The 24,520-nt window shown below is 34.1% G+C and overlaps 4 protein-coding genes across 4 annotated transcripts; all 4 read left to right on the top strand.

Annotated features, from left to right (window-relative positions):
• Positions 1-734: 734 nt before the first annotated feature.
• Positions 735-1,731, top strand: LOC146133618 (thiosulfate:glutathione sulfurtransferase-like). The gene has a single exon (XM_083397387.1). The coding sequence runs from the start codon at positions 791-793 to the stop codon at positions 1,343-1,345; it is 555 nt and encodes a 184-aa protein (XP_083253513.1). The 5' UTR covers positions 735-790; the 3' UTR covers positions 1,346-1,731.
• A 1,982-nt stretch (positions 1,732-3,713) lies between these two features.
• On the top strand, positions 3,714-4,253 carry LOC146133617 (rhodanese domain-containing protein CG4456-like). The gene has a single exon (XM_083397805.1). It carries the CDS (start codon positions 3,714-3,716, stop codon positions 4,251-4,253), a length of 540 nt encoding a protein of 179 aa, XP_083253931.1.
• Positions 4,254-4,805: 552 nt separating this feature from the next.
• LOC146133616 (androgen-induced gene 1 protein-like) lies at positions 4,806-13,597 on the top strand. Its single transcript, XM_083397804.1, has 9 exons — positions 4,806-5,244; positions 6,265-6,399; positions 6,835-6,936; positions 7,298-7,410; positions 8,009-8,157; positions 10,886-10,944; positions 12,122-12,234; positions 12,637-12,785; positions 13,051-13,597. Exons 1-9 carry the CDS (start codon positions 5,101-5,103, stop codon positions 13,104-13,106), a joined length of 1,020 nt encoding a protein of 339 aa, XP_083253930.1. The 5' UTR covers positions 4,806-5,100; the 3' UTR covers positions 13,107-13,597.
• A 2,219-nt stretch (positions 13,598-15,816) lies between these two features.
• LOC146133615 (androgen-induced gene 1 protein-like) lies at positions 15,817-18,929 on the top strand. The gene is made up of 6 exons (XM_083397383.1): positions 15,817-16,035; positions 16,185-16,331; positions 16,546-16,647; positions 17,263-17,375; positions 17,809-17,957; positions 18,273-18,929. The coding sequence occupies exons 1-6, from the start codon at positions 15,895-15,897 to the stop codon at positions 18,317-18,319; spliced, it is 699 nt and encodes a 232-aa protein (XP_083253509.1). The 5' UTR covers positions 15,817-15,894; the 3' UTR covers positions 18,320-18,929.
• The last annotated feature ends 5,591 nt before the right edge of the window (positions 18,930-24,520 follow it).

The raw sequence follows: 24,520 nt of genomic DNA, 5'->3' as shown, positions 1-24,520 counted from the left end.
CCCGCGGGCACATTGATGTGGACTCTTGAAGTCTAAGGTATTCAAAAGCCAGCGTTCACATTTGCACGTTGAGTGTGCATCTAGACCAGCAGTTCCCAAACGCGGCCCTTGGATTAGGTTTAGGAGGTTCGCGAAAGAACAGTTTTAAATACAGAATCAAAAATAGATGATCGAATGAGGGAAGAAAGTGAAACCTGTCTAAATGAACTTTGTTACAGTCAAGTTACTTTTGTTGTATCTTTTTCAGTATTTTTTGTAATTTTTTTCTTTTCAAACTATTTTAATGGGACCGCCAATAGCTCAATAAAATTCCAACGTCTGCTATGTAAAAAAAATCAAAAAGTTTAGAAATTTTACTCTTACCAGGGCTGTGGAGTCGGACTCGAGAGTTCAACGTGCGCATGCGCAGTGCGAAATTTTGAAACTAACATGGCCGCCAACTGTTAATTGTAAAACAGCAATAGCAAATGATGGAATATTTTCCAACCGTGCATTGTGGGTGGATTCGTTATATGACACCTCTATGAGTGGATTGCTTACAAAGCCTACCCATTAAAAACAACTTAAAAATATATTTAGTTACGTAAATGGGTGAGATGCTGACTGTGGGTCATGTTGGCTGGATTCGGGACTCGACGAAATCGACTCGGGTTAGTTTAAACCGACTCCGCAGCCCTGCTTTCAACGTAAATACATTCACAGCTTGTTTTCCAATGTTGACGCTTACAGTTGATTTAGGAAGTAAATCAACCTTGTGGTTTGGTAACTTGTTTATGAGAAATTGAGCAGGATGTTGCAATATTCTAGGAATGTTTATTCGACACTTCGTTGTGCTTCACGTTTGCCCCAAATGCCACATCCCAGCTCGGCATTTTCAGTTGGGTTCTCCTCACAGAAGGTTTGTTCACAATCAAGTACAGAAGCCTTACAAATTAAAAGAAGCTTTCATGCTACAAATCCGAGTTGCAGCTGGTTTAAAAAGGAAGAACGAAAGCAATATGCAATCAGCACCGAAGAGCTGAAAGACCTCGTGGAAAAAGACCAAGTATTTTTGATAGATGTCCGTGAAGCCCACGAAGTGGCAGCAGGGAGAGTGCCGGCGAAACGATTTCTCCACATTCCTGTCGGAGAATTTGTCCTTAGTCTCTACTTGACCGAGCAAGAGTTCGAGAAAAAGTACGGAGTTCCTCTGCCGAAGAAAGATTCCACCGAAGTGGTAATAATGTGTAAGAGAGGAATTAGAAGCACTTTTGCCTTGCAGCTGATACAGGATAAGGGCTTTTCTGGCGTCAAGCATTATTTGGGTGGCTGGCTGGAATGGCAAAAGACGCTTTCTGGAAACTAAAGAGACGTGTTCAGGCTATTCCCGAGTGTAGCACTTTACATAAATAACATTTGTGTTTTTGATAAATATATTAACATCAGTATATTAAAAGCATCCTAACTTTTTGGTGTTATTTTTTAATTTGTTGACAAAAAATTTGTTGTTCTTCTCAAAAAAACCTTGGGCCTATTGAAATGTAAAAGTAAAACAAGATAAACACAATAGCTCTCATTACATTTTACCATACACCTATAACAATAAGTCACCTTAAACTAGGTTTGGTAAAAAATTGCTTGGTCACTGTCGTTGTGCTGGCGTTTACAATTTAATCTAATTACCGTTGTAATATCCGCAAATTTTGCGAACTTTTTCTAAATTTAGAACCGTTAAATAGAATCTAGTAATTGTGCCATATCATGTTGTGGCCTAAGTGTTTTATGCTGTAATGTCCGTGAAAGGTTGCTCTAACAGCTTGTTTTTGTCGATAATAAAAAAGGATTGCGGCAATCTATAACGTGCAATTAAAAAAAACGTATGTGCCAGTGCCAGTAATTGGTCGACTAATTATTTTCCAGTAAAATTTATTATTAGGATACGGCCCGTTTGGAAGCAGCAATTAATCGATAAATTTGATCAAAAATATACCGTACCTAATACTATAGGGATGTCTGATAATATTGGATCGGTGCCGATACCCGATGCCGAGTAGTAGTGTCGCTACTTGTACGATACTAAATGCCGATCAGATACCAAACTAATAAAGGTATTTGTATGCCAGCCATGATTTGTCACTCAGTGCAGTAATTTCTACCTTGAAAGGTATAAATTTATCAAAACATAGTAGATTTACAACTGAGGGTAATTAAACGTTTTAACGTTAAAGCCCAATTCACACGGAAAAAAATATCTTTAAACATTTTAATTTACTCCATTTCATTGTGTTTGTTTTAGCATAGTGATGACGCCATTGGTATAAGATCAGATCGTGACACTTTTGGTCCAAAATATCGGGTGTGTTTTGGATTAAACTGTCATATATTGGACTACCAGTGCCATATCATCAATGAAAGATAACGTTTAATAACTGTAAATCTAGCCTGATGTCGCTTTTGGACCAAGAATAACGGCTTAGGCCTACGTATCGCATACACCGGAAGCCATCGCAGACTAACCGAATCTGTTCATCAAAATGATGCAAGCAAGGCAGGCTAGAAAAACAACTAGCCTGCAGAAGGTTCCAACTCACGGCCTCCGGCCTTTTTTAAATCGGGACGTACGTTAGTGTAGGCATAGTCCTGGAGATTAAGCAGGTTGCGAAAGTTGTAACTTAACGCCAGTTTATACTACAGCTGCACTGAGCTGAGCAAAGCGTAATTTGTATTCAAATTCTATTGTTTCGAGCTTTTCACGCTTTGCTAAACTCAATCCCCGTGCATCTGAAAAAACGCTTTGAGGTGATTTTCACGCTTTGCTTAACTCAAGCCCAGTGCAGCTATAAAAAAACGTTAGGCTACATTTTGTAGCGATTTTTACGTCCAGCTTAGCTCAGCGCAGCAACTATACACGGGCCTTTACAACTTTTTATAAGATAACAAATTTTGTCAGCTGCATTGCATTGCAGAATTTTGCAAAAAAAAGCATCTGCGAAAACGGGGAATCACCTAACCCAAAACAGGAAAATAGTCAGCATAAAATAAAACGCCTTCAACGGAAACATAAACATTGTTTAAAATTAGGTGATGTTGTGTTCGGTATTGCTTTCTTTTTTAGCGCATCAGACAAATTTCATTATGAAACGATTATATAATTGTTACCTGCATTTAGTAGCTTTTGACATGTTTTTCTAGCCAACGCCCTTATCCACAAAGTTGCTGATCTAGATATGAGAATAAATGTGAATAATCTAACGTATTTGATTTTTAATTGTTATTGTACTCCTCCTTTAGTCCTTAGTTGTAAAATAGTTTACATAACAATTTATGGGTCGTGTTACCCAATATGTTTACTTAGTAAAGAACAAATTGTGTACTTAGTCTAGACTGCAAGTTTTGTACATGGATACATGCTTTTTATATCTGGTGGACACGAATATATGTCATTCTGTGTTTATTTTAGCAATGAATTAAGTAAGGCAGTTGTCATAGAAAGAACTACAAAAGAATAACGAAGTACAATCGGGTGTCTAAATGATATCTTTTAACTAACATGTCTCTTTACTGTTCAAAAATACCTTACAAAATTAATGATGTTGTAACTAGAAACATGCTTTATGTAGCTATGTTTTATTGCTTATTTAAATAAAAGTTAGCATTAACCTGACTACCTGTTTTATGTGCTTATATAGACACCTGCACTTCGATTTTAGATATATCCACCTTGTGCCAGCAATATGTTGCAAAATTCAAAGAGTGTTCTCCGTACACTTCGCTCTGTGTCGCGGTTGCCCAAAATATCACAGCCACACCCAACATCTTCAGTTGGGTTAAACGTCCAATTGTTTTCCAATGATGTGCAACTTGTAAGAAGCTTTCATGCTACAAAGCTAAGTTACAAGTGGTTTGAAAGAGAAGAACGAAAGCAATATGCGGTAGACACCAAAGAGCTCAAAGACCTTGTGCAAAACGACCAAGTCTTTTTGATAGATGTCCGTGAAGACAACGAGGTGGCAGCTGGCAAAGTGCCGGCTAAAAGATTTCTACACATTCCACTCGGAGAATTTGTTGTTAGTTTATATTTGACCGAGGAAGAGTTTAAGAAAAAATACGGATTCTCTCTGCCAACAAAAGATTCCACCGACGTGGTAATAATGTGTAGAAGAGGAATCAGAAGTACTTTTGCCTTGCAAATGATGCAAGATAAGGGCTTTTCAGGCGTCAAGCATTACTTGGATGGCTGGGTGGGTTGGGAAGAAATGCTTTCCGGAAAATAAACCTCAAGGGTTTCGCTATTCTAATGATGGCAATTCGTCGCAAGTGTTATTCTTCAAATGCTTGGCAATTTTTTGTATGTTTGTTAAACAGTCTAATTATCAGCTAACCAGCAGCCTAACTGGCAATTATAAAATCAAGAATACTGCCGCTGTAACCATTTTTTTTGTCTGGTTGACATTTTTAACCACAATTATGAATAAAATTTGTTGTTTTATTTGTGAATTTAATACATACAGAAAATTACCTACAGTCCTTTAGGTTATGCATTATGTCCTAACAATATTAAACAACTTGTCAATATTAAACAAAAAAGCATCTTTACTGTTTATTAAGTGTATATCCAATATATATAATGCAAGTTTTGTTCTGTTTGTAAAATCAAATATTACGACCTGCAATCCATATTGCACTTTAAATACCGAACAGTACTTTAGTTATAATTACCTTATCCTTACAAATGTTTGTCTTGTATATATGCAATAAATATATTTTTGTAATTATATTTGCTAAAAATTCTTTTTGAGTTCAAAGTTTATCACAATTCGGTTTTCTTTTTTTTGTTTTATTATAGGAATCATTACGAAACAATATTTGGTCAACCAGTTAAGAGTAAACCAAAAAGCTCTTAAAAGTAACTAACCCTAATTCTAACTTTAGCAAGCCAATTGATTTTTAAATATGTACTCAAATGTTTTACAGAAACAAACATTTTAAGAATTTAAATTTCTTTTTTTTCACTGTGTCATTTTTAATTATATTATTGGTGCTTGACATTGTGGCAATTAAATTGTGCGCTTTATTGTACCATTTTAATTTAGGTCGCTAGGACAGGATAAATACTGCATTATGACATCACTAGGTATCACCCTGTTTCACATCTTTGCAGTTGGCGAGTCATTTTTCCAGCTTTACATTTACCATATCTATGTTATGACGCAAATCCAACAAGGTTTCGCTGGTCCTTGGAAGTTTCTCACCTATATCAATATGGTAAGAGAAGTTGTTTATTCAAGACTGGTCAAATGTGTAGAGCAGGGTCAGCCAACTACAACTCACAGACCATGACGGATTTGTGGTTGATTCTAAGTACAATTTTATAAAGCCCACTTCATTACTTAAAGAGTTTTTTATATTTCCTTTTTAACAGCAATCAGTTAAATAAAGTTCAAGTAAAAGTGGCACCACTTGTTTTAAAGCAATTAGTATCTATGTAGTTGTACCATCTGATTCTTATTTCACAAATTTGTCATATAATCACGTTTCAAATCAGAAGAACATTTAATTACTTTTTGTCAAGTTAATGTGTGTGGTTAGTAGGGATGTTCAAAGTAGAATCCCAAGGTATTCTAGAATAATAGGTTTCGAATCTAGAATAACGAATCCAGAATATCGAATGCTAGTATATTTTTATTAAATTATCTAACCTTGGTTTTGTTTGGGGAAGGGGTTAATTTTAATCTACCCCACAGGGCCCACAATCACAGCAATAAAACGCCAAACAATAAAAGTTGACCTTAAGGCCTAAAGTTGATATTAAGTGACCCTATAGCGCATTGTATACGGCCAGCACGTTTTACAACGTAATATTACTTTTGCAACTTAACGCATTTAGGGAAATTGCAAACTCCACTACGGACATTACACGTTAGTCGCTTGCCCAATAATGCTTGATTGACACTTAATTATTAGACGAACGTTATTGCGAGATGCGGTAATTGGTCGCCCGAAAAAAAAGCTGACACTGCACTACCAGGTTACATTTAAAGCAAACACTATAAATTGGTCACCGCAGCAACAGGCTAACTTACCACACGCGTTTGTACAATTAGGCACAACAATCGGCGGTAAAACATTAAATTATATCGGTTCCAATTACCCGAAATAAACGGCAGAATTGGATTCGATATTCTACTTTGAACATCCCTAGTGGTTAGCCATGTGTTGTTTCCTAACTATAATCTGTTACATATATGACCTTACCACAGCGAAAACACTATCTTTGATTTACAGCATGTTCAGTTGTACTCGTTTGTCCTGTGTTTATTGCACGACTTGTTTGCTGCTTGTGGAGTCCAATCGTTGAAGGAAAGGTTTGCCCGAATCAAGGACTCATTCTATACTGCTATCGCCTTTCCAAGTTGTGTAGTAAGCCAAAAGTTTGTAGCTTTGTGTTAAAACTAGTATGGTAAAATGACCTCTGTTATGTGATTCCAGGTAAAATTACAATCTTGATGTTCATAAATTATCATTCTTCAATATACATTTAGTTATAGGGCTGCACTAAACACTAGTTTATTTTTTTAGGGGAAGTGATAGTTATATTTTTGCAATGTGCAGTTTTAGAACTTCTCTACTGTCAAACTTTGGATTAAATTCAATTAATTTTAATCTTGCAAAAAGAAAACATTAGACTTGCGAAAAAAGCTTAAATTGTTTATGGAATAAAGTTTTTTTTTTCTCGCAATAAATGTCATTTTTACAAGTACTGGTTACCTAAGGCCCTAGAAAAAAAGTTAAGGTTTAGTTTTTGTGACCTTAAAACTAACAACCGGTCTTCATTTTGTTGTTTTTTTATTTTAGCAAGTTTTTCTTACATTTTGGATCATATATTGGGTTGATCGCGAATTGGTGCACCCAAAATATTTGGATTCTTTTTTGCCCCCCTGGACTAATCATTGTTGGGTAAGTTGCCTTCCTTAAAATGGAAAATTTTTTCTGAGAAACAGTTAACACAATTAAAATAACTAAAGTATGGTTTAAATGTCCATTTGCATAAATTTTAACGTATTTTTATACAAAAGCTGGCAGAAAACACCAACTGCAGCCCACCTAATTACCTAGATCGAATATATCTTGTCATACGTTTTTTGTTTTGTTCATTTCTTTTGATAATTGATTCCTTTTTCAAGTCTTAACAAATAGTCAGCTTTTATACCCCCTCCAAAAGAGTAAACAATTTTTTTACAGCCATAATAAAAAAGAGTTGATTGTTTTACCATAAATTAAAAAGTGGATGTTTAATTAGAATATTTTTGCTGTGCAGCACACAACAATATTACTCACTGTGGTTGAGCTTTTTGTCACTGATCACAAATTTCCCTCAAGGGCCAAAGCACTAACGATGCTATCTATCTACTCTCTGGGCTATTTGGCATGGTAAGTTTGACAGGGTTTGTCAAAAAATAGCTTTTCCCAGCGTTACTGAAGGGGATTTGGGGCATGATCACGCTATTTACCCCACACATTACCAAACTATGAGTTGCTTGAGATAAACAGTGTGCGCCTTGTTAACTATGGTGGCACTGCGAAACAACATATGTGAAAAAAGGCGTAAAGCTATCAAAAAAATTGGCTATTGAAATATTGCTTGGAGCAGTTTTACTGTAACTCATGGTAGGTATTAATTGTTTGCAAACTATTTTTTTAGTTTAAAAATTAATCAAAGTTCTGAATATATTAACCTTTGTGATTTTGGCTAAATATATGAAACCTGCAACTTTCGTTATTTGATTAGCGATTGTGGTGTTCAATTAAGGTAATTATATACTTTAGGTCAGGGATACATTATTTATTCTGTTATCAAAATTGACACTGACTTCTATTCTTTTAATGCATTTAATTAAACAGAAATCTTAATCTGTACTGTAGAATATTATAACACACAAAAAAACAAATTACACATATTTTGTTGTTGATTTTCTTTTTAACTTTGTTAGAACATATTTTAAAATGCCTCTTTTGTCGTCTTATTCAGGCTTGAGTATGTTCAGTATAAAGCCGGAATTTATGTCTATCCTTTTGTCGAGCAGATGACCCGTTTCCAATTTAGTATCTTTTGTTTAATTTCAATGTTGCTTTTCTGGTTTCTTTACCTGCTGGAAGAATACGTTAACGGCAAGATAGGTACTGTGTATTTATGTTACAATCTCTTTAATCATAATTTTAAGACTTGTTTATTCAAAACCTATTGTACGGATATTATTGATTTTTGGCATATCTTATGGAGGTTATAAATTTTTGCTAATTACGCTTGTATTAAGACATTTTGGTAAATCCATCAATAGCTTTAAAACAGTGACGTCTGCTATAACTCTATTTATTTTATACTGAGTATTTAGTAATATTTCTACAGTACTTTTTTATTTTCAGAAAATAACAAAACAAAGAAGAAAGCGAAATGAATAAAGAAAAGCCACAAAAACAATGTGTTTATAGAAATGCCCCAATTTTTGCCTCAAAATTGATAATTAAAAAATGTTTAAAGCGTACTCTTGATGATTTAAAGTTTTTCCTTTCCAACTCAACATACACATTTTAGATTTCCCACCTCAGTTTTTTCATAAGATTTGACAATTGTTGTGAATTTTTTCATTATTAACTTATTTTATTTTAAAGTTGATATCTTAATAAACTTATCATGGTTCTCATTTCAACTTTAGGCTAAATGAAATTATTAATTTGTATTTTTGTGTTACAAATTTTTAGTTGGTGTTTTTTGTGATTCTGTAATCACACACTCCTGATAATGTTAAATACTAATATCTATGACCTGAAATACTAATTAACAGATTGTGAAACATTGAGATTTTTCTAACTAAAATTTTTCCCTTTGCAGCTTTACCATTGTGAACAAATGGCTAACAATCCTTTTGAGTTACCTAATGTTTGAAAAGTGCCTTTCTTTTACTAACATACAATACTTTTTTTAAATTCAAATAAAGATAGGCCATTTCGGTCTTATAATTGCAATCATTAATATAACTGTTCCACTCCTCTGTTATGTGTCTTTATGAGTTGTCGAATTGTTTGTTATGCAAGTATCGTTAACGATTATTTTTTGCTTTTAAAATAAATAACATGACTCTTGTACTTCAATTAGAACTGCTTTGTCTCAATATTTTGTCGTGCATTTAAAGGCTTTGCTTTTAAGTTTCTGCTTTTCTATAAACTCATGAAAATTAGGAAGAGTAAGTACTGACCAATGCCGGGCCCAAAACTCAATGGAGGTGTTTTATTTTGCTGCAGTCAGATGTGCACTTGCGTAGAAGCAAGTTAGTTTCAATAAGGCTGCATAATCGTAAAAGTTGAATAACATAGGGTGGAATATTTTGTATGCACATATTTTGGTGGGTGAGTTACATGACACCTTTAAAGTGCCTTGTTATATATCTCTACCCTAGTTTAACCCAATGGGTCAGTGGAATACATTGCTGTAAAGGCCGTTTAGGACCTAAGTCGGTTAATAAGTCATACTCCAGTTGTTTTACCCCGACACCATAGCCCTGGCACTGAAACCTAAAAACGACACTACATTAGGAGTTCTTATAAACCAGTTTTGCACTAAAAATCAAGACCCACCAAATAAGTTAGTTTGAATGATATTATTAAAAAGTTTTCTTTCATTGAATTTCATGTAAGACTACTTTTCACTCTGCTTTTAGTATGTCAGTAACAATACACAAATATTCTGTATTCAGGTGTTCGAAATATATTCAATAGTGGTACTATAACAGACATGCTTTGCTTTGCTTGTTTGCTGAAATAAGATCTTATTTTCCAGTATGCATGATCTCCCATCCAAGATTCTTACCGTGGTAAAAATGGCTTTGTACTTTTTTGCCATTAGTTTGTGGTTTTTCTGCTTAGTATAGGCAATCCTCTGCCGTTCATGTGTTAATGCATTGTTTTACCGAACATTTTAAGTAAATGAGTTGCTTGTGTTATCCAGAGGTTAAACTGTTTAAACAACTAGGAAATTAAAATGACTTCCTATATTGTTCGAATGTTTCACGTAGCATCAGTTTTAGAAAGTTTCTACAGTATTTATGTTTATCATAAATTTCCGGGAATTGGAAAATACACATACGGAGGTGAATGGAAGTACCTTACCTTTTTCAACTTGGTATGTTTATATAATGTATGCTTTTTCTTTTTATTCACTAGCTTTTTAGCCTATTTAGTGGTAAATGTAAAATGTTTAATTAAACAAACCAGCTAAAATACTGCTTTAAAGGTTAAATTTATTTTCCTCTTTTATTTTTATGTAAACCAAAACAAAAAAAAATGTAACTTTAATTATTTGATAAATACTGTATTTTAATACCGTTTTATTTTATTGTGTTTTAATACCGCAAAACAATTGACATTTAAAAAAAATCTTTGATTTTTGCAGAATATTAAGGCAATCTACTTTGTGATGTGTGTGGTTCATGAAATTTTGGAATTGTTTTCTGAAAACTCCTTTTGCTGTAAACTAAAAACAAAACTTTTTAATATGAAGGAATTCATTTACACAACAGTTGCTTTGCCAGCTTCCCTTGTAAGTGGATATGTACAATGAAATAACAACATAACATAATCATGTATCAGGTATAAATCCATGCAATTAAGTACTTACTTATAAAAAAGAGTTTTCTAAGTTTTATACTGTTTAGATTTTAAAGGATTCAGATAAATTGCATGTTACAGAACAATACATATCACTCATAGTTATTTTTAATAGGTTGGTATAGGACTTTTTCATGTTTAGACTGATAAACTGGAAAATAGGTTTAATTAAAACCTGAATAAATGTTAGCTCTTTTGCAGTTGGTTTTCAGTTTGTTTTAGGGTATCTTTGCATTTGATCGAGAGCTAATATTCCCAGTGGAATATGCTAAGAGGTTTCCAGCCTATGCAAATCATTGTTGGGTAGGTTAGCAATATTTTATATAACAAGTCAAAGATAAACTTAAATATTAGAAATATGCACTTGGTTTAATTAAAGAACACAATCATGAATGTTTTTTGTGTCTATTAAAAATAAAATTTTTGGAAAAATTTTTTGTTAATTTTATGTTTTATATTAGTGCTCCGCAACCTTTTTTCACTTGCAGAGCTAAAATAATTGGGTGGCACACCTACAAAATACATATGCTGATCAAAAATAAACAACAAAAGCAATATTCTAGGCTGTCCCTATATAAGTCTGATTTGCGATTAAACACGCCGAAAATTTGCATTCATTCGTTTATCTTCTGATTTTACCGTCTTCCTAAAATATCTTAAAACGACCAAAAGGACTCAAGTCAAAAGACCGAAATTAGAAAACCATCAACTCCGGAATAAAATACAGTTCGAAATACGACCAAAATAAGACTAATACCTATAGTCGTAGTATCAAACTGTCGGAATAATACCTAACTGTCTAGAAGTAGACTAAGGTCTATACAACCTTTTACCTAACCTCAAACCCCTCGCTTAAATTCATCACTAACTCCTCTAATAATTCCAAACCTAACTTAATCTTAGCTCCACCCATTACCCACCACTAACCTCAAACTGGGGGAAACAAACCTATGCTAAAACGCTGACACTAAAACATCCAATGTCAGACCGATCAGTCCCAATTATTCCATACCCTTTTCTTACCTTTTTAGGCATTATTTTGTCCTTTAGGCCCGATTCAATCAACTTTTTTATTCCAAGAGGTTTAGGTATTTTTTGGCGATTTTAGATCTCATTCTTTCATGGTTGGAAAACATTTGCGTTATATTTAATGCCTGCCTTGATGTTCCATTTTCGTTTAATTCTGCTGTACAAAGAACAATTGAAAAAACACAAGTAAACACCTCTGGAAACGTCACAGCACACCGGTTGCGGAGCACTGTTTCATATATCAATAAAACCTGTCTTTCACTAAACGATACAAATTTTTATCATAAAATAATGTAATTTAAGTGTTCAGTGTAATTCACCCTGACAAAGACGACTAGCATAGGTAACCAAAACGTTGGTAAAAAATTACCCGAGGAGCTGTTTTTTCATTTTTATTACTATTCCTGGTAGCAACAGTTTATATATATAACAATTGTTGTTTTTATTACAGCATACGTTCGTTTTAATAATGGTAATAGAAGTGGCAACTTGTCATCACGTTTATCCTGGACCTCAACTCAGTTTTTTCGTGCCCAACATCCTCAGTGTATCATACATATTATGGTAGGTTTGAATTTCTTAAACTTTAAAGCTTTTAAAAAAAAGTGGTTCCCAACCTGTAATACATTTCCCACTAGTGGCACATTTAGTTTTTTTGAGTGGTAAACAGGCAGCTTTCAATCCGTTAGATAAATTTAATGCAAATGTATTATTTTTGCATTCTTTCGATCTTTTTGTTTTATTTGATCTAAAGAAGACATCTGTTTGATCTTAGTAACTTTAAGCAAAATGGTTTAGTTTTAAACCAGGTGGTACTTATTACAGTAAAAATCCACTAGGTTGTGACAGTCGGAAATGTTGGAGAACCACTGCTTTAAATATAGATTGTTACCTTGACACTATCAAGCCATGTGATTGGGCAGCAGTTTGAAAAACAGGTTTTAATTTTTCATATATTGTTTAAAGGATAATTTGGATTGAGATAGTTGGAGGGTATTCAGTGTATCCAATTTTGGCAAAACTTAAAGGAATTTATTACCCAGTTTTCCTGGCTTTTGCCTTGGCCTTTGTTCAACTGATTTTTTTGTTTGGAATGTTTCTAAATAAAGCAACAGGTATTTTTTTAGGAATCAACAGTAACTACATACACACCTCCTATGTTAAAAACTGTATTATAGCTTATGATAAGTATTTTATGGACTTGGAAATATTTATTTATTTAAATATTGTCATTTGATTTGCATGAAAGTTTTAATCACCATAATAGAAATCATTTTTTAGTAACATCGTTTTATTTAAAAAGACCAAAAAATCATGATTTATCAAGAAAATTGCTCTAATGCATGAAAGTGCTAAACCGTAAAACGTTAATTTATGCAGACCAACTTTGTGGATACAACCCTCCGAACTCTGACTTTGATTCAAAGAACAAATGATCATTTTTGCCTGATTCAACAGTGATTTTTGTCACGTAAAACATCATAACAAACTAACAGTATATTCACCTGTTAACCAATCAGTTTGTAATTAACTTCAGGCTTTGTGGGAGCATGTCATGATGCATGTTTGTTTGGGTATACACTATTTAGCATGCAAGTCAGGATAATTACTCTATCCGTAACATTACGTTTTAATAACATGGTAAATTGCCGTTTAAATTACCGGCTATAAATTTGTTGTGGACACAGCACCTTCGCCAATATGTATAGGTTCTGATATTGTTACTTCTTTCATGAGGGCCGCATCCTACTATAATTATGGAAAGTATTCACCCGACCCTTTTTATGCGCAACACGTAACATTACTTTCGGTTACAATTTAAATTACACATTCATTTACACTTACAAGGAAATGCTACACCATAATATGCGATGTTGATCAGCAATCAACAGTTCGGCTTCTTACATTTTTAACCGTAGCTTCATACATTTTTTTTATTTTTAACCGTAGCTTTCATACATTTTGCAAAATTGTCACCCGATCCGTTAGAAATCAGTGCATTTCTAAGCAAAAAGGTTTACGACAATCAGGGCATCCAATGGCAGAAAAGTCTAGACTTTTAGACCTTGAGATCCTGGCAATGCACTGATTTGGACCTTTAGGTAAACAACCGGCGTAGATAAATTAAAAATATTCATTAAAACTTCAGAAAAGATAACAAAAAGTATAAGATAGGATTAATAACACTTGACCCACCTAAACCCTAACTCTAACCCGAATCCAAACCAAATAATTTGCGTTATTTTAATAATTCTTTAAATGCTGGGGAAAAAAGCCCAAACTCGGATGGGCATAAGATGGTTTCTCGTCCATTGTATTTAAGATTATTACGTCACAAATTGAGGTATTGGGGCCTGAAGCGTTATATATTTGGGTTAGGGCGCTGGTTAGCGTTTGGGTTTGGTTGGGTCAAGTATTGTTAAACTTAATCTTCTTATGCACATTTGTTAATGCAAATTAGTGCATTGTCCAAGACCTCAAAGTCTAAAAGTCGGACTTTTTGATCCTTTGAATGCACTGATTGTCGTAGACCTTTTTGCTTAGAACTGCACTGATTTCTGACGGATCGGGTGAAATTGTGGTATTGCTTGAATGCGCTTATTGAAAAAAAATGCATATTATTGTTAGTAGTAATTACCTGATTTAACCTGGGAAACGCTGAATATTTCGCCTAATACCTCTTTTTTTTCTTTTTTTCAGGATTACAAGGCTGAAATTTGCTTTAGTTGTCAATAAGTTTAGTTACCTTTTTTCTGGCCTACTATTTATTGAGTAAATTACCTTTTAAGATATAAACCACTGAATAGGGTCGCAAATCTTTGCTGAATTTCCAATATCAATGTGATATCAAATTGTCACCAATACCAATCTAGTATTAGATGAGTAATGAAACCAGCACCTGATGTTGGGTAATGACTTGGATGCAATATTATCAGACATCCCTTATTATAATGCCAGATTTGTTTTGCTCACTGCAGAAAAAAAACATTCATTTCAGGAAAAATATCATTCTTAAATCAGAGTATAGCTTTTCTACATTACTGGTATATATACAACTTCACCTGTCACTGTTGTCAGGAAATTTTTAGATTAAAGGTATTATTTTAGACTCAATACTAGATTTTGTTCAAATTTTTAAATGTTGCTTCATTCCTCATAGCACAAACAACCCACACAGTCCATCCCTTTCTTGTAACAACTCTATTGTTGTAAGAAAACACAACTATAAAATTTTAAATAATATTTCTGACAATTTTACCAATGTTCTATTTTTATGTCTAAAACTCACCTTTATATCAAGAAAGTTAGTCTTTTATGGTATTTCTGTTGTATTATTATTTGTTTTTGAAATGTTTTTAACATTAAGTCCTCAATGTTGTTGTTCTACATTTTCACCTCTTTGTTTTCAGCACAAATAGTAGTCATATTGTTTCAAATGTTTAACCCAGTGTTTCTTAACCTTTTTTACTTGGGGGCGCACCTAGAGACGTATGAAAACGTGGCGGCGCACCTTACGAGGAAGCGAGCGCGAAATTTTTGAAGTGTACTTATATTTGTCTTAAATAGCCTGCATTTTTTATTATATGGGTTTTATAGTTGCATATCTTTAAAGGGACTTCCAGCCTTTGAGACTAAAAACGTTATTTTGTCCATTAAAGTCTTATTCCGATTAGTTTTGGACTTATTTTGACATGGTTTCCTTTTTCTCGCGGCGCACCTAGCAGCCTTCCATGGCGCACCAGTGCGCCGCGCCGCACCGGTTGAGAAACGCTGGTTTAACCTGTTGTAGCAATGTATTATTTTTAGACATACACATTTATAAACTTCACTAAAAACTTCAAAGTTCTATTAGTATTATAACTGTTTAATGTTCTTTGTTGATATATGCAAAATGCAAACATTTTGTAATGTTAAAGCGATGTATTTGTACTTCTATTCTTACATGTTGCCTTATAAGTTTTATTCTACAATTGATTTTTCACCTTTTTAAGCTTCATCTTTATATACTTATCAATTTATTTGCTTGCAATATATATGTAGCACAACTGCATTCAACCCACATGCAACTTCTGATTGATAATATGTAACAGTATACTATGCCGTTTCGTGATTTTGTGTTCATATTTTCTTTGTGTTGCAGTCCGCTTTAGTTTGATAAATTAACCTAATTTTTTTTTAACTAGGTACTTTTTGTTAAATATTTTAGGGAAGTAGAAAAATAAAATGACCTCATTTACTGTTCGAATGTTTCATGCCGCTGCGGTTTTGGAATGTTATTACAGTCTTTATATTTATTACAAATTCACTGGCATGAGAAAATCAACATATGGCGGTGATTGGAAATACCTCACTTTTATTAATTTGGTGAGTAAACGTATCATTAAATATCTATTTATTTGGTAACAAATGCTTTGCAGCATTAAAATCTAGTAGTTGAATCTTGTTTCAATTGTTTACCAAGTACATGTGGATGTTTCACATAGGCAATGACATTTTTTTGTATATTTTTGCAGCAAATAAAGGCAATTTACTTTATCATCTGTTTCATTCATGATGTTGTCGAGCTGTTTTCGGGAAACTCAATGTTTAATAATGTGAAAACAAAGATTTTTAAAGTCAAAGAAATTATGTACACAACCCTTACTCTGCCAACTACAATTGTGAGTTTTTCTTTCTATTCCAACCACTTCAAACAAGTACTGATATAATTGTATTTATCTGTTCATAGTTAAAACATACTCTATATGTCCAATTCTAATGTAAAACAATATACCACTTTATTATTGTTACTAATTTGAATTTTTAGTTTTGCAAGCTATTCATCTCATAATGTGATTTAACTTAATATTACTGATAAATTTCCTAACTTTTCAGATGGTGTTTGGCATGTTTTGGGGTTTGTATGCAATAGACCGTGAACTTATTTATCCAGCTTCTTTTGACAAGATTTTCCCTGCCTATGCAAATCATCTTTGGGTAAGCCTAACAATATTACCAAGCATGGCATAATGTTTTATGTAGCATGAAAATTGTACACTAGACAATACAAAAATCCTATTTAATGCTTTTAGTTATTTGTCTACAAGCAAGGCAAAGTCTTTTTTTATTTTGCCTTGCATGGCTTAAACAAATTTTTTATTTTTTGTTCTTTTTTACAATAGACTCTTAGCCACATTTACATTAATAAAGATACCTTAAGTTGATTTAGTGATTTTATCAGATGTTCAACTCATTAGGTTATTAAAAAAGAACCAATAGCCAGTTCCTAGTAATAATACACAATCACATTAAATTAAACCAATCGCACTGTATTTATTTAATTAAACATAAAAGCTATCTATTAAAGACCACTGTTCATTGTCCCAAAGACCACCCCATGGGCTGGATGTACTGTACAAAGCATGAAATATACCTTACCAAATAAACTCAAATTTTCTTCTAAAATAATGTGTATTCCAAAAGATTTTTTTACAATTTGAGACTTGTCGTTACACCAGTGTCAAAAGAAACATGTTGTCATCGCTGTGACAAACACCATTGCCTTCCTCAGAATCATTTTTTTAACATGCATACTTTTATTGTTTACCATAGCATACAACAATCCTGATAGTAGTGCTGGAAGTGGCAACCTGTCATCACATCTTTCCTGGACCAAAAATTAGTTTTGTCCTTACAACTCTTTTCAGTGTTCTATATGCCTTATGGTGAGCAAAACATTGAAAATGAAACATGATTGTAAAAAGAGGAGGATGTTAGAAACATAAACATATTTGTTTCTGTGAAATACTTATTTTTACAATTATAAGACTGATTTAGGAAATACATAGTGACATACTATGCTAGTTAAAAGTTAATTTTGTCAAGTTTGGTAATGTTATAGGCTAAGTAAGCTTCGATAATATTCTATTTTTTACTTTATTTTAACTAAAACCAACATTTTTTTTATTTTAACTATTTATATAAAATTTAGTAATTTGACTACATTTTATTAATATCGACTAAAAAGTACTGGTCTGACTTACATATTTTAGGAATATTCCAAGCAGAAAATTGCTGTAATATGTCCTATTTAGGGGCACATTATAATGGTATACGCAACACTGTCGTTTAATAGCCTGTTATTACATATTACTTTAGGATAGTTTGGCTTGAGAAAGTTGGAGGGGTTTCAGTTTATCCGGTTCTGGCAAAGCTTGATGGCATTTTCTACCTGGCTTTCTTGCTAGTTAGCCAGCTGCTAGTTCAACTGTCATTCGTTTTTGGGAAGTTCCTAAACAAAATAACAGGTAAATATGGCAGATTATGTATAATGTATATCGTCTTTGGTGTTAACATGTTTGATTTTTCAGTTTTCAATGAACTAATTCTCCATGATATTCCAGTAATATTACCTTTTAAACCAAAAATTAAATAAATAAGATCTTGTTAGTTGCCAAGTTGTTTGTATAAGAGTTCAATTTACTAAACAGTTACCTCCTGGTTGACTGAACATATTCAAATTTTGTTGATCAGGCTATTTCTAGTTGAAAGACGAACGTACATTATCCAAGTGCTTTTAACTGTTTAAATTACAGTGCTAATATTTATCTAATTTTCTGCAGACCAAATTTTTGGATTCAAACCGGCTTTAGAATCGAAAAACAAGTGATTTATTTTTCGACCATTTCCATGTATTGTCTTGCTGAAACGCAGTTTTTCTCCTAAAGATACTTGGTATGCAAAACATGAAAGCAGTTTCCGTATTTTTGTTTGCTTATATTAAAATATCGACCCAATGGAAAAACGCCTAGTAAGAACAAATCTTTTAATCTTTTATATTTGAATAAATGAATTCATAGCCTAACTGTGCAAGTTTTGTTATTGTGTGCTAATTTCCTGTTATGCAGACACTTATTATCTATTTGTTCCAATCTAATTGAATTCTTCACAACCTGTTGTTTTTAATTGTTTGTTTTGTTTTATCTTATCTTAGCCGAATCGTTTTATTGATTTTGTTGTTTGCCATAGATTCAGCATTTTTAATACATAAATATGTCGCATAAAAAACATATTATTTAGATTTAGGTAATTTACTGTTTTTTGATATCCTTTACACCAGTATTTCTCAACCCTTGAAAAAATTTAGGTCGCTGTTTGAATTAGTTGTGTCGACGACTGAAGTAGTTCACATGGTTAGAAATCTTAAAATAGGTCATCAACAAGTTCTTTCCAAAAATGTGAGGAAACTGCGGATACGAAGACATGGCTAATATGAATTAAATTGAGGTTTTCATGACATGGTGACACATTGCGGCATATCGCTTATTATTGCAAGTCAATTTCAAGTCATGTCATTGACATAAAAGTAAACTGTTAAACTGTTAAAATTGGTAAACTCGTCCGATTATGAGCAACAATTTAAATAAAAAAAATACACAAAAGCAATTTACAGCAATAAATGTGTTTAATGTGCACAACTGAAAATAAATTTGAATGAAAAACACTTAATTTAATCCCAAGTTATTTGACAAAATGTCCAGGTGGAGTCATTTGTCCAAAAGACTTAGTTGACAATTTTCTTATTTTAAAAAAATTCCCGTGCAGTCTTGCACAAAAATTTTCGAGGCAACACCCCAACTGTGAATTATGTTAAAAAAATGCTTATTTTACATCTTTTGTTTTATTACCACATCTTTTTTGCCCAATTTAAATGCGGGTATCTGTGCTAACATTAATTTTTAGGTGTTCGATTACAACTTCAGTGTTTTATTGCGCACACTGTTTTAATTATGGGTTGCGTTTTATCTGACAACTTGATTGAAAACCGCCAAGACCTTTTGTGCAAATTATTTTATTAAAAAATGTTTTGGCCCTGATTTGAGTCTGATGCTTACACCGGGATTGTGTTTTTCCTCATATTTATTCTTCGTACCAGGAACTTTCTGTCAGTTTGATTTCCACATTTTTTTCAAGTGTTTTTAGGCAATTTTCTGAGCACTTTTGTTGTGTCAAATTTTTGTGAATGTTGATCGTGTGATTTAATACAAAGACCTATTCGAATATTGATTGTTGTACTATGCAAATTTTTAGGTGATATTACGTAATGTAGTAAAGATATTCAATGGTGGGATTAAGCCGTAACGGTAGAATTACTGCCGGTACACTGTACATTAATAAAAATAATATTTTTACCAGGACATGTCCGCTGTTTACCAGGCCATTCCATTCCGCCATATCCTTAAATGTATTTAGACTAAGATTTCAGTTGCGCAATAATGCACGATTTTCACCTTATAGTAATATAACTAGTAAATACTGAAAGTTGGCATCTACGTGTCAATATAAACAACTGCTTAATAGTACAAGTACCAGCTACAAGTTTATTAGCGTTTCGTCAGAGGTAGCACCGCAATCTGACGTTATAAAATATACTACGAGATTACGCAAACTAATTCCATCTGAAAGCGAATGTAATACCGCCCACTAACGGAGTTGTTTAAACTAGACATTGTTTGGTGGCGCTGCCCAACTGGCGGAATAACTTTTCCCTCCAAACCTCCTGTAAAAATTACTAAAGAGCCACCTTATCGAAAAAATAAACCTTTGCCCTTCTATAGTAAAGCATTCACTCTCTTGAGGTTTTTGAAGCTTTGTGAAAATGTAAAAATCAGGATTACTGGTGGTTTGATTCACTTCAGAAAATATAGACCTGGTGTTTTTCAGTTCCAATAGATTTGTTCAGGAAACAACGCTCTCTTGTATTCTCATGACGAAGCTTTGTATGCGCCAAAGTTTTACAAGTTCCAACCGGATCGATTTTTTTCTTAGGTCTTATTTTTTTGGACAATTTAACGATATAGATTGTTGCCCCAATGACCCGTAATATTGTTTTAACTCCTTTCCTGTAGTTATAGGCGAAAAGAGAAAAGGGAGCATCACACAAATTATTCCAAAGAAGGCCAGTTTACAAGAACGAACCAAAACTAGCAAAGATTTACCAATTTTGGACGGCACAATCACTGGAGGTTGTAGTTAGAAGTAGAACGAATGTCAAAGCTCATCGGAAGCATATAGCATTTGAAAACGTTTTGAATAAATATTTAGATAATGTCTTAAAGTTGTAGTTAGACGTACAATAAATAGGCCTGTCAAACCCAATATGAAAGTGCTTGGACGTAGAACCAATATCAAAAACCATACAGAAGTAGATAGAGTATTTTGCAAGGCAAATCATTTTGCATTTTTGCCCAAAATCCTTAAGTCAAGTCATCTGAAAACAGTGAGTTAAGTGCACTTAATTCAAGTCATTCACTTAAGTCATTAAACACACTGGAAAATGTTCTCAATTGGTCCAGCGAATGGCAGGATCTCCGCAATTCAAATCCACACACATAGCCACCAGGAAAAGGACAACCGCTTAATCCGGACCTGTTTCACAGAGAACAATGAGCGCGAGAGTTGTGGGGCGAGGATTCGGAGTAGCCACCAGTTCCCATTTCTCACTTCCGCTATGGTGGGAAACGGAAGAATTGGCGCGCGAACCTGCTGCATTTTGTCCGATTGAGAAGAAAGTTGGAAATTGAGTCGAACTGACCGATGCTTGACACTTTTGGTTGGTCCGATTAGTTTCAATGAAAATTTGGTCAAATTGATTTGAAAGAGGAATTTGAGCAAGGTTTGTTGTGGTCTACTGGTTTGTCCAGTCTTGTGAAAGTTTTGCCCACTAAATAAATGGAATAAGAAACGCGCCAAACAAAAAAAAGTTTGACACTTTCGAAAATAAACTGATTTAGCAAATGGATCAAACGGATAGAGGTTTCAACGTTTGGCTGGTTTGCTTAATTTAGTTAAAAGTTCTTTTTTTCTTATGTATATTAATTTGTAGTCCTTGCTTTAGTATACCGGTACTAATAATTTCGTATCGTAATTCATATCAAGTAGGCTATATCGGAAATAATCTGTGAAAGCTTACTGGTCTGGATTATTCCTTCGCTGGCATAAGAGTGGAATGAATGGGCATTAGTGCGGACATTAGGGACAATATTGTACTGTTAAATATCTTACTTTGGGGTCAATGAGCTGCGGTCAATATCAATCAGACCTAAGCGTATATATAAATATTGTGTCTAGACTTCGCCTGCCTAACATTGTGTCGGATTTTACCCCAAAAATAATGTGTTTCGTTCAGGGCAGAAATTTTACTGGGTTTTTGTACTTCGCTATCAACTTTTGATTAGTGTCGTTTTGTTTTAAAAAAACGTGAAAGCCATAAGTGGTAACCTTATGTCGCCTGTCAGAAATTTGTCAGCAATTTTGGCTGTCCAGAAATGCCACCTCAGCGCTTCGGTATCATAGCGGTTTTTCGTCTCTTACTTAGGGATTTAAATCACAAATTTCAATCGAACTTAATCGACGTTGACCTTGCGCGCCGGCGACAGTCAGTCTGGCAGTGCTGTGAAATAGCCGGACAGACTGTTTAACTTGGACATTTGTAAGTCGCGGGACCCCAAAATCCAGCCGAGTCTTGTATTTGCGCCCATGAAACATTCACAGCACGACTTCTAGACCATTGCCGAACGCCTTTTTCGTCGGCCTTCTTAAAGGCAGTGCCGGTCGCTCCGATTATGCATTGTTGTAGGCAGCCAATAACGGAAAGCGACCATCAACTAATTGACAGATGTCGTGGAGCCGTGATTTCGCCGATTTCGCGACTTTTGCTTTTCGCCCGCCGCTCGAATGTCAAAATGTGGCGTGACTTTCCAATGACTGCTTTTAGCTCCCGCGCTTCAGTTTCAGTGCAGTGAAAAAAGTGCGTCCAAGGGTAGTTTTCCCGCTAGAATAATTTTGTTTCAGCTGGCATCAGTCTTTTATTTGAGTAATTTTCGAAGAAAGCAAATTGTTGATTTAGGAAGCTTGGAAAATCTAAGATTCAGTTGGATGAGTCCTAAGCCTAACTGAATTAATAATTGTAAAAAGAGAAATTTGTTAAACACGTTACCAAAATGTGGCGTGACTTACAAATGACTGCCTTAAGCCGCCAGTGCTTAAATTTAAGTGCACCTAACTGAATTAATGATTGGTAAAAAGCGAAATTAGTTAAACACGTTAGCGAAATGTGGCGTGACTTACAAATGACTGCCTTAAGCCGCCAGTGCTTAATTTAAGTGCAAATTTGCTGCGAAAACTGTGCAAAAAGGTGCTGTGTGTGTGTTTGTGCACCTAAAAGAAAACACTTCAGGCAGAGTTTGTGTAATTTTTTTCTGCTTGGTTAAATAATGTTTTAGAATTAAGATAAAACTCTTTACGCCAATAATTGCAGTTTAAGACACACCTACGTTCTTAACTCTATACCTAATAGTTGTACGATGGCTAAAATCTGGGTCGTTCTTAACAGCAATACTAACCCAGCTTAATATTTAAAATCATGTGTTTTATTTTGCAGATATAAGCTCGTTTTTTGTATAGAGTTGATGAAATGAGTCATCTTAGTACAGAGAACGAAGGTTTGAGGCATCACAATCCCCCTATTGTGACGCAGTTCAAAAGGAGTCCTAACTGGAAAATAGAAGGTGACTTGCCGTATTTTAGCTAAAAACACCCCAATAAGGTATTAAGAAAAGTGATCAACGTTTTGGCTTTATGTTTGATTTAGGCTAAATTCATAAAGCAGCACCTAGATTTTCACATGATAAACTATTAGTCTAGTTGTACGAAAACCAATTGGTATTTTCATGAAGTTTTATATAATTTTCTTAACCTTTCTACACGCTTTCTCATAATTTTCAGACATCGATAACTTTAATTTTATTCGATCTTTTTGCAACCCGTATCATTGTAAAACCTGTAAACAGAATATCGTTGTCTCTAAACACACTTGCCGAAATAACGTCTTAGAAGCCTCAACTTCTTTAATCGGGGCCGGATTGAGGGTATTGTAGGCCTAAGGTTGTTTACTAGAGATGGGCATAAAAAATCGCCAAAAATAGTTAATTTTTTAACGCAGAAATCCAAATCCTTTGCGACTTCGTCCGTTCGCACAAAGAGAAGCTCTTCCCATCCTCCAAGATCGGAAGCAAAGGAGTGAACGCGTGCAAGAAGAGACAATGGGAGAAGGCTGCTTCCCTTATCAACAGAAGAGTGGGATCGAACCGACACTGGAGCCAGGTGCGCAAGAAATGGAAGGACCTCTCCTACAGCGCGAGAACCTTCAACAGAAATGGTGAGGATATTTTAATAGCGTACATTGTTTGGTCAACGGTATATTTTCATTAACTTCTTTGCTTGATAAGGGCGCAAAACGGTTAATTGCTTTCAACGCCAGTGGTTTTCAATTTTTTATGAATTCGGCAAGTTCTCAGTGCTTTGTTGCCCCTCCATTGTTTACGTATTGCGCGAGAACTTTCAACAAAAATGGTGAAAATATTGTTTTGTGCTATTTTTTTTGTTACCTTCTTTGCTTGAAAAGGGCGCTGCACGATTAATGTACGCCCGTGGTTTTTCAACTATTTATGACTTTTAAAAGTTCTCAGCGATTTTTGACACCCGAACGTCACGAAGGATGTGTCCTTAATCCTAATGAAATCGCAGATTCGAGTTAATTAACAATCAAAATTAATACATGCTCGTTATTAATTGATACAATGAATACAATTTATTAATCTATATTTTTATTTGCCTTTTGGTAGCAGAATCGCTCAAATTGAAATATACTGAAACTTTGGAATCGCGTTGACAACTTGCTAATTAATAAACACGTACTATTAATTGTATGAGACGTTCAATGCATAACGAAGCAGGGTGGAGAGAGCCACGGTTGAGAAATCATGATATACGCGCTGCTATCGAGTTATTTTAATAAGGTTCGCAACCA

Source organism: Ascidiella aspersa, chromosome 9 (genome assembly GCF_963924565.1).
Source record: "Ascidiella aspersa chromosome 9, kaAscAspe10.2, whole genome shotgun sequence".
Lineage (NCBI taxonomy): Eukaryota > Metazoa > Chordata > Ascidiacea > Phlebobranchia > Ascidiidae > Ascidiella > Ascidiella aspersa.
Note: the sequence above shows the minus strand (reverse complement) of the source record. Positions and strands in the feature narration are given on the sequence as shown.

Coding starts and splice junctions, on each gene's coding strand:
- LOC146133617 (XM_083397805.1), top strand. CDS start 3,714: ATGTTGCAAAATTCAAAGAGTGTTCTCCGTACACTTCGCTCTGTGTCG.
- LOC146133618 (XM_083397387.1), top strand. CDS start 791: ATGTTGCAATATTCTAGGAATGTTTATTCGACACTTCGTTGTGCTTCA.
- LOC146133616 (XM_083397804.1), top strand. CDS start 5,101: ATGACATCACTAGGTATCACCCTGTTTCACATCTTTGCAGTTGGCGAG. Junction 8,158..10,885: donor ATACGTTAACGGCAAGATAG/GTACTGTGTATT, acceptor CATTTGATCGAG/AGCTAATATTCCCAGTGGAA. Junction 12,235..12,636: donor AGTGTATCATACATATTATG/GTAGGTTTGAAT, acceptor TATTGTTTAAAG/GATAATTTGGATTGAGATAG.
- LOC146133615 (XM_083397383.1), top strand. CDS start 15,895: ATGACCTCATTTACTGTTCGAATGTTTCATGCCGCTGCGGTTTTGGAA. Junction 17,376..17,808: donor AGTGTTCTATATGCCTTATG/GTGAGCAAAACA, acceptor ATATTACTTTAG/GATAGTTTGGCTTGAGAAAG. Junction 17,958..18,272: donor GTTCCTAAACAAAATAACAG/GTAAATATGGCA, acceptor AATTTTCTGCAG/ACCAAATTTTTGGATTCAAA.